This window comes from Sciurus vulgaris (assembly GCF_902686455.1).
Source record: "Sciurus vulgaris genome assembly, chromosome: 13".
Classification (NCBI taxonomy): domain Eukaryota; kingdom Metazoa; phylum Chordata; class Mammalia; order Rodentia; family Sciuridae; genus Sciurus; species Sciurus vulgaris.
In genome coordinates, this window is record NC_136474.1 from 70794228 (window position 1) to 70808746 (window position 14519).

The following is a 14519-nucleotide window of genomic DNA, read 5'->3' on the forward strand; positions in this document are numbered from 1 at the left end:
TACAGAAGCCAAAAGTTCTAATCATTACATCCCCTAATAGTGACATTATAAAAATGACAATAGGAAAAACTTTGAAATCTAAAGAGCAATTATACTGCACCAGGACAGGTCTGAACCTGAGTCACTGCTCACCCCAGACTAAAATTGGTATCTTTTAATGGAATCCCCCACCCCACACTAGATCTCTACAAAGACTGTGGTATAAGTTATAAGTTAAGGGCATTGCAGCAAATCAGGAAAATGCTTGCTATTAGTTAACAAGAAAGATAGCTAACAAATTGAGCCCACATTTCCTTTTCTTGTTTCACTATCAGTGATAATAAATAAGATGTTCAATAACACAGGTAAGGCCTGTAATCCTATAATCCCAGTGATTTGGAGGCTGAAGCAGGAGGATCACAAGTTCTACAACAACCTCAGCAATTTAATGAGGTCCTCAGGAACTTAGTGAAACCCTATCTCAAAATTTAAAAATAAATTTTATATAGGGGTCTCGAATGGAGCTCATTGGTAAAGCACTCCTGGGTTCAATCCCCAGTACCAAAAATAGTAATAAGAATAACAACAATAAAACAGATAAAATATACTTCAGGAGCCTCAAGTAGCCTACAAATTTCCCACCCAATCTCCCTTTGCAGCTTTGGAAAAATCAGTTTCCTAACTCTTGCATAGAAGATGCTCCCAGCTCTAAGGCAGGAGTGAAGAGACTCTCACAGGGGAATCTTCATCCAGCTCTCTGGGGGCTCCACTCACAAATAGGAGAATGCAAAGGTGAAGAACAGCCCCTGATGCTCCTCCACTAGCTCTGCAGTCCCAGTGGTCAGGGAAGCCCTAAGAGGAAAACTCCCTGGCTTCAGTTAATGTAAACTACACAGGAAAGCTGCCAGGATTAAATGACTTGCCCAGAACAAAGCTGGCGGAGAGTTGTAGATGGCTTGAGTTCTCCCCCATTTTTATTTTAAGATGTTAATATTTTGATCAAGAAGATAACTAATAAGGCCTACAGTAAAGAGACAGGAGAGATTACTAAATAGTCAAAACCACTTGATGTGGCATCTTTGGAGACATGATACCCTTAATAATAAACTATTAATATAAACTACAAAACCAAGTAATTAACATGTGCCAAGAACTATCCTCAATGTTTACATGTCCTAACTCATTAAATTCTTACAACAACACTATGAGGAAGGCCTATTTAAATCAATATTTACAGATGAGCAACTAAGGTCCAGAGAATGCAGGAAGCTTGCTCAGTGTCACACAGCCAGGAAGTAGCAGAGCTAAAATTAGAACCCAGGCAGAAAGGCTCAGAACTCAGGCCCATAATTAATTGATGATGTTTTAGAAAAACAACTCTGGCAAAGACATGCAAGATAAATTACAAGAGAAAAAGGGACCAGAGGAAGGAAAGGCAATAAGGAGTAAATGCAGTAATTAGACAAAAATGAAACAACAAAAACATATGTTCTAAGGATAAAGGGAACAATTATCAGTGTGGAACACTCTATCTTCATTTAGAGGATGCTCACTCTGCAAACAGAATTAAAGATCCTAAACTCTAATACAGCTAAAAGAATGTGCAGACCATGCATACAGTACTTGGAAATGTTACTGTTTTTAAGAGAATGCTTTCCTGAAATTGAGACTCTTAGAATCTCCCATCTCTGAGGTTGGTTTTAAAACATACCTGTTCAGCAAATCCCCAATTCAGTCCTTCTAAAATAACACAGGCCAGTTTATTCTTCACCGCTGTCAGGCTGTGATTCAGTAACCAATCCCGAACCAAAGCTATCTCGGAGGCAGAAGGTCGCCAGAGATACAAAGGCAATTCTTTAAACAAGTATAAAGACACCTTATTAAAAAGAAAACAATAGTAATTAAAATCAGAATTCAGGGACAATTCTTTAATACTAAAATATGTTATGATGCTGCCAAAATTTTTCTTCAAAAGGAAGTAGAGTTCTATATGACTTTTAGACAAGTTAAACTGAAATTATAGACAACCAAATCGAATCAGTATTAAAACTGATGATGCACCAAAACTATACTTAGCTAACCTTCGTAAAGATAATCTTTTAATATGTAAATTGGTTACGCTTCAATTTATATAAACCACCACACTAAGACACAAATTTAAAAACAATAAATCAAGGGATGGTCATTCAATTTATTTTTCTAAAATGCACTATAAATAGTTATTTATTCTAAAGCACTTAAAAAGATATTTCTATTTGTTTCAAAGCAGTCTTGGAGAGGAGGTAAGGAGTGGCAAATTCCAACAACTAAACTATACCCTCCACACCAAAGGTCAACTTTTTTTTTCTTTTTTTGTACTGGGGATTGAAATCAGGGGCACTCAACCACTGAGCCACATCCCCAGCACTATTTTGTATTCTATTTACAGACAGGTTCTCACTGAGTTGTTTAGCACCTTGTTGCTGTTGAGACTGGTTTTGAACTCAAGATCCTCCTGCCTCAACCTACTGAGTTGCTGGGATTACAGGTGTGGGTTACCATGCCCAGTCAAAGGTCAACTTTTGAACTCTTTTTCCCTATTACAGAGACTGAGGCAAGAATGCTTGCCCTTCTACTTCTGCTCAATACGGTAATGAAGGTTCCAGTCAATGCAATAAGGAAGGAAATCAAAAAACCTTGTAGTAAGAATTCTTTCAATAAAATAGAATTCACATAGCATATTCTAAAGTACACTGATGTTTTCAGTGAAAGTAAAACAAAAAAATCACAAATTTTACTTGAAGAGGTTCTAGGGAAGATATACAGATTCCACTAACAAAAGGAGAATGTATCCTCTAAAGTAAGCCTATCTTTGAAATCACAAAAGAGGCTAAAAGGAAAATATGACATCAATGTGCAGGTTGTCAGCCAACATACCTCTGAATTCTATACTCTGGAATGTCCCAAAGACTTGGTTCTTATCAACTACTACCCTCACCCAGAGTAATCTCCACACAGGATGTGTGCTCTCATGCTAGGCCTCTAGAAAACAAAGTTACCTTCTAAAACCAGCCAAGGATGTCTGTGAAGTTCAGGACCCCTCCCACAGCTCATTCCCAGATGCTGGGGCTAGAGGCTGAATCAAGACCAGCGCAAAGTCAAAGCCATCACATTCATCTGACAGCACAGTGAGCTTAAACAAGTCCCTCCAAAAGCCTCAGCAATTTTATAGAGCACAACAGTACCACGTGTATAAATGGAGACTGGAAGCATTTTATAGATGCACTTTAAAAAGCAGTATGGTTCCAGTGTTTACATTTACAATTAAGTATATTTCTGGACATAATTTACTACTAGAAGTATCATGGCCAAGTTGAAAACGTGTTGCCAAAACCAGAAAAAACATTTGAGAGAAAAACAACATGAGTTCAATACAACTAAAAGAATCATATGACTCACTGTACATTTGTCTGAAATTCATTCCATTAAATCATCACTCGAAAATGTATAACCAAAAATTTGCTGCTATATTGAACTGCATATGAAGGGGTTTTTTTATTTCAATATAATCACCTACAAATATAATTGTGAGATACAATGCTTTTCTTAAAAGGAAAAGGCACCATGCACTGCCATTAAGAGGATGGTGGTTCCTCAAAAAATTAAAAACAGAATTGTCATATGACCCAGCAATTTGACTTCTGGATATATACCCACAAGAACTGAAAAGCAAAGTCTCAAAGAGATATTTGTGCACCCATGTTCAATAGCAGCATTACCTGCAGTAGCCAAAAAGTAGAAGCAACCCAGGTGTCTATCAACAGATGAATGAATAAACAAAAGGTAATATATAAATACAATGGAATATTACACCTGCTTAAAAAGGGAGGAAACTGACATAGACTACAATACAGACGAAACTTAAGGAGACCACTTTAAGTGAAATAAACCACTTCCAATGGACCACGTACTTATCCCATTTATATGAAATGTCTGGAATAGGCAGACTGAGAAACAGCAGATTAGCAGTTGTTTTGAGCTGAGAGGGAAGAAGGAGCAGAATGATAGCTAAAGTGCAGGCAGTTTCTTTGTGAGGTGATAAAAATGCTCTAAGTTTACTATGGTAATTTACTGAGGTAAGCCCACCTCAGGCCAGACCATCAGTCAGCCCAATGGCCGTAGCAGCAGCCCTAACAAGACTTCAGGCAGAAGCCAAGTGCCCCATCTGTCTGGATGACCTGAGAGACCTAGTCACCATCGAATGTGGGCACAACTTCTGTCGCTTCTGCATCCAGGAGTCCTGGGCAGACCTTCAAGACAGGTTCCCTTGTCCTATCTGTCATCATCAGTGTGAAGAAGGGCACTTCAGGAGCAACACCCAGCTGGGGAGGATGATTGAAACTGCCAGGCTGCTCCACATCAGCCTGAGGAAGAGGAAGAGGCCTGATAAGACTAACCTGTGTGAGAAGCACGATGAGGTCCTGACCCTATTTTGTGAGGAGGACCTGGAGCGGTTGTGTGCCCTGTGCGCTCGGCCCCCTGGCCACTACGGCCACTACATGAGGCCGGTGGAGGAAGCCACCTCTCACCACAGGGAAACGCTGCAGAGTTACATGGAGCCCCTGAAGAGGCAAGTGGCAGAAGTTCAAAAATTAATAAGCATTCAAAGCAAAATACCCCTACAGCTGAGAGAAAAGGTGGAACACCAGAAACAGAAATTAATCCTCCGAATATGAACTTCTGAACCAATTTTTAGAGCGTGAACAACAGGCAGCTTTGTCAAGGTTAGCTGAAGAAGAGAAGGACATTCAGCAAAAACTCAGTGAAAACATAACAGCATTTTCAAACTACGCTTGTATGCTCAAAAGTTTACTAAGCAGGTTGGAAGAGCACCATGTATTGTCTGAGGTGGAACTGCTGTCCCAAATTAAGCATTTCTACCAGAAGTCTGACAGTGAGATCAGCCCACCAATCTTTTCAATTCATTTAAGGAGGGAAGCCTGCAATTTTCCTCCCTAGTATTCTGCCCTGCAGAAAATAATAAAAGAATTCAAAGTAGATATAGTTCTAGACCCCAAAACAGCCCACCCTAACTTGATTGTTTCTGAGGATAAAAAATGTGTCCGATACACAAAGAGAAAACAAAACGTCCCTGATATTGCCAAAAGGTTTACAGCCAACCCAGTTGTCCTAGGTTTTCCAGATTTCCGTTCTGGGAGGCATTTCTGGGAAGTGGAAGTGGGAGACAAGTCTGAGTGGGCTGTTGGCGTCTGCAGAGCCTCTCTGTCCACCAAGGCAAGGCGACCATCAGCCCAGCAGTGATGCTGGAAGATTCGGCAGCTGAATGATGGCTACGAGGCTCCAGGAGCTGATCAGCCCCTCTGCGGTCAGACTTGAGAGCCAGAGGCATTGGCATTTTCCTGGACTGTGAGCTGGGGGAGATCTCCTTCTACAACATGCCTGAGAAATCCCACATCTGCACATTCACAGACACTTTTAGTGGACCTCTGCGCCCTTATTTCTTCATAGGACCTGGTTCAAAACCCCTCAGAATCTGCATGGGAACAGATTGTGAATGAAAAAACCCCCCAATAGGCTGAATTATTTTAACAGAGGTTCCTTCAAATCCAATTTTTAAATTTTGGGGTACTTGGGGTGGTGCTAGAGATTGAACCCAAGGTCTCCTGCTAGAGATTGAATCCAAGGTCTGCCCCTGAACCACATCCCCTGCCCAAGGCCCTTTCTGTACATGAATTGTGTTTATGATGAACTTCTCAGAATTATATTTCACTTTTCTTTGGTTTCCCATTGACATCTTTTTCCCGTTGGGGTCTAGCGCATGCTAGGCAAGTGCTCTAGCTTGTCATACAGCTACATCCCAATCCCATATTTTTATCTAAATGTTTGTTGGAAACCCCAGAACTGTAAGAAATAGCTATAAGAGTGAGCCTTCTTGTCTTGTTTCTGATGCTAATGGGAACAGGTATGGAGTTTCCTTAATAACTTTTTCTAATATATTTTTAGTCTTTTTAAATTCCAAAGTAAAGGCAGTTACATGGTATGTGCAAAGAAAGCACTATACCTTTTTATCCCCGCTAGTGGTGCTGGGGATTCAATCCAAGAAGGGTGCTTTACAACTGAGCCACATGCCCAGCCCTTTTCATTTGATAGGGTGTCACTAAGTTGCTGAGGGCATAGCAAAGTTGCTGTGATCCTCCTGCCTCAGCATCTCACGTCACTGGGATTACAGGAATGCACCACCATGCATGACTTTTAATCAACTGAAACTTTTCCATTACATGAATTATCAAACCCCTTATATTAAGATATTTATTCCTATTCCCCATTTTTTTGCTATAATCATTACAGCCTTTTTTTTTTTTTTTGGTGGTGATGGGATTGAATCCAGGGATAGTCTACCAAAGTTGCTAAGGCTGACTTTGAACCTGGGATCTTCCTGCCTCGGTCTACAAGCCACTGGGATTACAGATGTGTGCCACTAGACCTGGATCCCAACCCTTTTTATGAGACGTAGGGTCTGCCTAAATTGTTGAGGTTAGTCTTAAACTTGTGATCTCCTTTCTAAGTTTCCTGAATAGCTGAGATTACTTCCCATTGTATTTCAGGTTCTTAGGGCTGGGGTTGTAGCTCAGTGGTAGAGCACTTGCCTAGCACATCAGGCACTGGGTTCAATCCTCAGCACCACATAAACATAAATAAAATAGATATTGTGTCCACCTACAACTAAAAAAATATTTTTAAAAAATGGTTCTTAAGTTGGGGGGAGGCAGGGAAAGGAAAAGAGTATCACTGGGTACTAAGTTAAAGTTAGGAGCCAGAAGTTCTGGTGCGCTACTGCAGAACAGGATGGTTATAAATAATAAGGTGGAGTATATTTCAAAAAGCTAGAAAGGAATTTGAGTTTTCACCATAAAGAAATGATAAATGAGGAAATGGATATGTTTAATTTGATTTAAACCTTACACAGCATATAAGTGTGTAATCGAAGCATCACATTATACCCCATTGATATGTATAATTTTTATGTTTTTTATGTATCAGTTAAATAAAATTAATGTTAAAAAATAAAAATAAAAATACATGAAGATTACAAAAGGGATTACAATAAATGACAGAAATAAACTATATCTGTGTCCTGCTCAACTTAAATTACTACTTTTAATTTTGTGTTTGATTGCAAACTGGCCTTCTTTCTCAGTCCCAGTTGTTTCTTCCAAGTGTAAAATGTAAAAAGTATAAAAGGCAAACAAATTATTATTCTGGCACACAGTAACAGTAAATATTCTATTCATACTACTATGCCCTCGAGTGACACAGTCATACCCTTCCTATTTTTGACAATGCTCCATTATTTCATGATTAAAAAAACAAGACAAAAGCAAATAAAGAGCCAGTGTGCTTACCATTCCAACCTGATCAATGGTCTCTTGAACTCGATCCAAAAGGATAGAAATTATCTCAGGATGAACAGCTGTGATGGCCCCCAAAAGCTCTCGACCAACTTTTGAAAAAGTCTCTCTGGTAGAGAGGGTGACATAAGATACCTAAACAGGAATAGGAGGAGTAGAGATGGCACTTTAAATAATAATCAGTCAAAACACATTTCCACAGTTTTCTCAGATAAAATAGAAAGAATCTCACATTGAGCCTCAGTTCACACCTTGTTCAAAAAGATGTCAGAAGCTCAGACAGCAAACTATCTACCTTAAGGCCGGAACCCAGGAGGAGACAGAATTCGTGAAAATGGCAACATTTATAACAATGACTCTAAAGTGCTGGATTCCTTTAAAAAGAAGGTCTGAGTCGACCTAAGTGCACTTTCCTGTGGCCCCAGATACTCAAGAGGATGAAACAGAATTGCTTAAACCCAGGAACTCAAGGATAGCCTAGCAACACAGTGAGATCCCATATAACTAAGTTTTTTTAAAAAAGTATATCCAAAGTTTGTCAGTAATAATGACAGTCCCTTGATTTCAAAGCTTACCTAAATATGAGGAAATTACTAAAAATGATAAAAATCAGAATGCATTTCATGAAAATATACAATCCTGCCTTCAAAATAAGATCCCTAACTACAAGAGTTTCTAACACATCAGTGTTAAACCAACTCCTCTTTAACCACATCTTTCAAACTATATAATACATTAATGCCAATGGCTAGTACTTTTTAATATAATGAAATAGAACAGAAAAATAACAGAAGAATAGAAAAATGTAAGAGTACATCCCAGAAAGATTAATTATTATTTCAATAATGCACACATAGGGTCAGAATGTAATACTGAATGTAGTTTTACTGTGACTCATGGTCAAAACACTGGAAAACACTATTCAAGAAAATAAATAAACTTTAGCAATAGATCCTGAGAATGTCACTTAATTTATGTGAAAATACATCTTTTCCAAATTATTTCAGGCTATGAAGACAGTCTGGAGTTCCATATCCATGAAGGCTTTAAATTTGTGCCTAGTTACAAATGTAAATATAGGACAGCTGAAGGAAGTTCTAGAAAGAACTTTAGGTCATTCGGGTCTGCCATTCTCAAACTGGAATACTGAACTCAGAGAATCATCTTCAAATATATTGTTTTACTTGAGTATACTTGAATACTTTGGAGAAAGTATTTTTTTTACATAAAGAGATACACAACACCCTAAAGTACAAAATGCACATGGCTTTTTAGATATACACACATCTCCAGTGGAAGTACTGGTGGCCAGTTTGGGCTAGTCTCTAGACTCTGAGGGAACCCAAGTTCATTCTCCTCCACCAGCAGGGATGGCTCAGAGAAGAACTGAAGAATGCAAGGATCTCATCCCAGTCTGTCATTCTGCAGATGAAGAAAATGAAGCCCAGAGTAGTAGTTATCTTTTCTGATGTAAGATGGGTAATTAATAGTAGAATCAAGCCAAAACTCAGATTATCTGACTCTAAATCCAATATTCTTTCAACCATCTCCTTTAAATTGGCTTGGAAACCAGGTTTCCATGTTACCGGCAGGGATGAAGAAAAAGAGCTTGAGGAATAGTAAGGGAAACAGTATAAAAACTACAAGTGCCAGCCTATGCTAGATTGTCTAGTCCCTACCCAAAGTCACGCATCAAATGTCGAGATAGTACTGAGAAATGGCGGAGTATAATTCATGTTTTCAAAACTCCCTATAGCAAAAGGATGCTCCTTTGATTCTCTATCTCCTTCTGAGTATAAATAATAGCTCAATATATCAGACTTTTAAAAAAGCAACACCAAGCCAGGTACAGTGGTGCATGCCTATAATTCCAGCAACTTGGAAGGCTGAGGGAAGAGGAGCCCAAATTCAAAACCAGCCTCAGCAAACTGGCAAGGCCCTAAGCAACTTAGTGAGACCCTGTCTCATAATAAAAAATAAAACAGGCTGGGGATGTGGCTCAGTGGTTAAGTGCCCCTGGATGTAATCCCCAGCATGAGAGAGAAAAAAAAAATTTCTGACTTATACAAATCAATAATTCTAACCTCATATATCTCCAGAACAATAATTTTTATGAAGTCTTCATCCACGTTGGTTCTTCGGGCCTGAGCCATCTGAGCAAAGGTAGTCAGAAGACAAATCTCTTCCGAGCTATTCATGGAAGAAAGACACCTCTCAAAGTTCACAAAATGTTCTGGGTCTGCAAATTCATGTCAAGAAAATTAAAGTAGAGAAAGAAAAAAAAAATCATATGCTTCAATTACTCTTTCAGAGAGAAAGAAGATACAAAATTAAAAGAAACTTTAAAGATACAAAAGGTCTTTCTTTGCCCTTGAAATGGATTTCCATAGGTAAAAGTAAAAAAGGCTGGATAAATGGCCCCTGAAATTCCAGCAAACTAAGAGGAGACATTTAACACCTCTAAGCCTCAGTTTCCCCATCTGTCTTAAAATAGTATTTAAGGAGATTAAATGACACATCACTTGTTAAGTGCTTTTTAAACTATAAAGCTCTACACTACTGTCACTAGGTGAGGCAACCCAAAGCAGGACTGCATAGACTGGGGCAGCGCTCAGTGTTAGAGTTCTTGCCCACCAAAGTAGCACAATCAATTTCACAGGCATGCTTGAAACTACTGGATAATGGCCTCGCACAAGAATGAAGACACTACTAATAAAAACTAGGATTAACAAACTACTCAGCATAAACATGACATTCCAAATAAAGGTAATGGGCTTATAAGTGAAAATTAGGGACAAGAAATTAGTTAAAACCATGGCTGAAATATCCATGAATGTAATAATACAGAATATATTTGCCTAGTTCGGAGGATGCTGTGTTAGCAGTATTACATCTTATTTCTAGGAGGCAGTATTAACAACTTTGCAAGACATAATAAAAAAAAATTAGATGTTGCAAAGGGAAAATTTTACAGAGAAGAGGGAATAAAGATCATTTAGGAAATATATTCCTTTGATGGAATTTTTCACAGTAAGAATGCAAAAAGCCAACAATTCTCTTCACATATTTGCACATTTGACAAATCAAAGGTAGTTCACCAAATTTCCTGCAGTTTCAAATAATTCCATGGGGCACTTATCAGACCAATTTTCATTTCCTGTCCCCAAATTGGATTTATAAGGGAAATTACTATACAGAGCATTCTCAGAATAATGAAAAATTAGAAATCATTTAAACTTAGAATGTTTGAAGGTATAAGGGAAATGTGTTACATTTTAAAGAATTCTATAAAAAGAACAAATGGGAGAGAGAAATTGTTTTCTAAATTGCTTTTAAAACATTAAGGAAAAACCATAAACACATTTCTACATTTATCTATCATCAAATTTGACTCTACTAGTGGTCATAGCATTGATCACACTAGAAAGAAGGAAACAGAAAGAAGTCAAATTGAAACAAGCCAACTTTTAACAATTCCTGCTGAAAAGTCTACTAGTTAAAATTAATAGTAAAAATTTGTTCTTTGGAAACTATTTGTGACTTCAGGATCACCTATAGGCTATACTTCAAGTAAGAACTGGCTACAAAGAATAAGAATTTCTGTTGAGAGCGGTAGCACACACTTGTAATCTCAGCAGCTTCAGGCTGAGGAATGCCAAGTTTGAGGTCAGCTTAGACAACTTAGTGAGACCCTATCTCAAAATAAAAATTTTAAAAAGGATGAGATATGCTCAGTGGTAAAGCACCCCTGGGTTCAATCCCCAGTACCCAAAAAAATTAAAAAAAAAAGAAACAAAAAAATTTAAGAATAAGAATTTCTGATGTTTATTAATTATAAAACATGGCAAAAAGATAAAACGAGAAAACCTTGGGCTTGCATAAACACAGTAAAAATCAAGCCTCCCAACAAAACTTGGGACATGAAAGATTAAACAAATGAGAAGAGGCAAAAATAGCAAATTAGAGTAAGAAGGTCAAGTGCAAAGACAACGTCAAAGTTAGAATTTGATAAGGCAGAGGAAACTTCTCTGCTGCATCACAGTAACTCTGTGCCAGGCAATAAAGGCAGCGAGAGAAGATACCGTGCTATAGGAGCCTGGAGTCCAGAGGGAACTTCCAGCTCAGGACCAGAACTCCACGGTGAGACCACGATATTACTGCCTCTGCATGGCCTGGAATCACATGCATCACGGGCTGTGCTCCTCGGCTGCTACATCTGCCAAGTGTGTAACACAGAGCCTGGCAGATTCTAAGTACTGGATAAAGGGAGATGGCACTACAAAGGAGCTCTCGCCAAGACTAAACTGCCCAAAGCTAACCATCCTAGCCATGTCCAAAGGAAATGGCTATTTTCTATATTCACTACTTCACCCACAAAAATTAGCTGCCAGGTCGCAGACAAAGTCTGTGAAATGCTCTCACCTCGCTCCTTTGGAAGTCTGTGTCCCACCACAAGAAAGATCTAACACAACCACCTCCCCAAGACACTGCATTTTATGAAGCAGAAAAAAATGTAAGAGTCCAGAGCTATCTCTGGACTAAAAAGAAAACTAGAGACAAAAGTGGACTCATGCAAAACACACACATACAAAAGGAGAAACAGAAAAAAGAGAATGAAGACATCGATCTAGAACGGAAAAAAAAAATCAAGACAAAAATATCATGAATGTTTGCAAAAGCTATTTTGCGAACAGTAGAAACTCAAAAACCACTGAGCAACATCCCCAGCATTTTTTTTTTATTTTATTTTATATAGAGACAGGGTATTGCTGAATTGCTTAGGGCCTCATTAACTTGCTGAGGCTGGCTTTGATCACGATCCTCCTGCCTCGGCCTCCTGAGCCACTGGGATTACAGGTATGAGCCACTGAACCTAACAAGGCTCAATAATTTTTAAAGCTTTAAAATGTATGGTTTTATTTTAAGTAATAAGAAGGTTTAAAATTTTGGAAAATAGAATTAGCTTTTGGTATGTTCTGAAATCCTATTAATATTCTTTTATGTCTTTTTTAATGTACAGATTAATGGTTAAAAATCATAATATATATCTAATTAACTAGTCTGGTTTTTTTCATTTTTAACATTATAACAATAGTAAACAAATATCCTATAGTTGAGTGTTAGCATAATATTAATCCTTAATCAGGTTTTCCCAAAAATTATTTTTAAAGTATAACTGTCTACCTCTTTACCTATTTTATAAAAACTATACAGCTTTAAAAAAAAAAAAGGTATTAGGGAAAACTGTGTACAAAACCTTAACAGATTTTCAGACTATATATTTGTCATTCTAACCTGAATCATTTCACACATGCAGAAAAGTGATTCCTAAAAGTCAAGACTACTGCATTTATTTACACATTATTTGGAACTAGTCAAATTTGGATTTCAGAGATGCCAGCTTCTATCTAATAAATCCAAACAACAAAGCTGTGTCTTAAATTTCAAAATCAATAAGTACACAAGTAAAAAACATTCTCTTAGTCCCAAAAGTAGAAGGCCATGACAGAGAAGTGCGGGAAGGCAGGGGAGCTGGTGCTGCCTCCCCAGGGGAGGCTGTACCTTGGAGCTGCCTCTTGCACTCCGCGGGTTGGAGGGAGGGGCAAAGCTGCTGCAGGTTCCCACACTCCACCTGGTGCATGAGGTAGAACAGCTTCCAGAGCATCGGCACTGACAGCGTCCCAAAGGGCATTTCGGACATAAACAGCCAAATGCCAAGTCTGTGTGTTTTAAAAAGAACAGGAATAACCTCTATATATCATTCAGTTATACCACACTAAGAAAGTAGAAACAAACCCTCAGCGCTCTCAGGATAAAAAAGAGAGAAAGGAAGGAAAGAAAGGAAGAAAGAAATGAAGAAAGAAAGGAGGAAGGAAGGAAGGAAGGAAGGAAGGAAGGAAGGAAGGAAGGAAGGAAGGAAGGAAGGAAGGAGGAAGGAAGGAAGGAAGGAAGGAAGGAAGGAAGGAAGGAAGGAAGGAAGGAAGGAAGGAAGGAAGGAAGGAAGGAGAAAGAAAAGAAAAGAAAAAGGAAGGAAGGAAGGAAGGAAGGAAGGAAGGAAGGAGGAAGGAAGGAAGGAAGGAAGGAAGGAAGGAAGGAAGGAAGGAAGGAAGGAAGGAAGGGAAAGAAAGAAAGAAAGAAAGAAAGAAAGAAAGAAAGAAAGAAAGAAAGAAAGAAAGAAAGGAAGGAAGGAAGGAAGGAAGGAAGGAAGGAAGGAAGGAAGAAAGAAAGAAAGAGAAAGAAAAGAAAAGAAAAGAAAAAGGAAGGAAGGAAGGAAGGAAGGAAGGAAGGAAAAGAAAGAAAGAAAGAAAGAAAGAAAGAAAGAAAGAAAGAAAGAAAAAAAGAAAGAAAGAAAAGAGTCTTAAATCATACTGCCGCAACTTTTCTAACACGGTTCAGTCATAAACACCTCAATGACATATAGAAATAACAACAAACCTCATGAAGCATTCAGTCTATGCCAGGTACTGTTCTAACTGCGATGTCATATATATGTTACAGGATATGTGATATATGATATACACGCCCACTTGAGTATCCCTTACTCAAGTGCTTAGGACCAAAAGTGTTTCAGATTTTTAATTTTTTCAGATTTGGAATATCTCCGCATACATAATTATATATATGGGGAATGAAAACCAAATCTAAATATGAAACTCATCTATGCTTCATATGTATCTTATACACATATCCCTAATGGTAACTTTACACAATTATTTTTGGTGCACTTGCACTTAACTTCAACCCACCACATAAGGTCAACATGTCAGTGCTAAAAAGTTTCAGATTTTGGAGGTTTTTTGGATTAAGGATGCTCAATCTGTATATAACATCAACTCTCCATCCTCACTAAAACCAGGTGATAAATATTAGTATTATTCCCAATTTACACAGGGGGTTCCAAAGGCACAGAGAGAATGATACAAGCTTCAGCTGGGTTCTGAATCAAAGCTGCTTTTAAGACGAAGGTGACGGGCTGCTACCTAGATGCGTACATGTGTGTCAGGTGACACACAGGAACATGTGTACACACAGAAACATGGGAAGTGGGTGAGAGGAATCAAAACCATACGATGACTCCTCACCGATCACCAAGTGAAGTTCAAACTCACTTTCACATCCAGTGGCTTCTAC

General features: G+C 38.3%; 1 protein-coding gene and 1 pseudogene across 6 annotated transcripts in view; one reads left to right on the forward strand and one right to left on the reverse strand.

The window, feature by feature from the left end:
* The window catches only part of EPG5 (ectopic P-granules 5 autophagy tethering factor), a 103230-nt gene that overhangs the window by 60067 nt on the left and 28644 nt on the right, over positions 1 to 14519 (reverse strand). For all 5 annotated transcript variants that reach the window (XM_079108760.1, XM_079108761.1, XM_079108763.1 and 2 more), the window contains 4 exons: positions 12951 to 13108; positions 9473 to 9627; positions 7383 to 7523; positions 1691 to 1855 (listed from right to left, as the gene is read on the reverse strand). In XM_079108760.1, coding sequence (XP_078964886.1) covers positions 1691 to 1855; positions 7383 to 7523; positions 9473 to 9627; positions 12951 to 13108 — 619 coding nt within the window. The remainder of the gene's footprint in view (positions 1 to 1690; positions 1856 to 7382; positions 7524 to 9472; positions 9628 to 12950; positions 13109 to 14519) is intronic.
* Positions 4131 to 5537, forward strand: LOC306643315 (tripartite motif-containing protein 75-like; annotated as a pseudogene). The gene has a single exon. The product of its transcript is annotated as a tripartite motif-containing protein 75-like (transcript).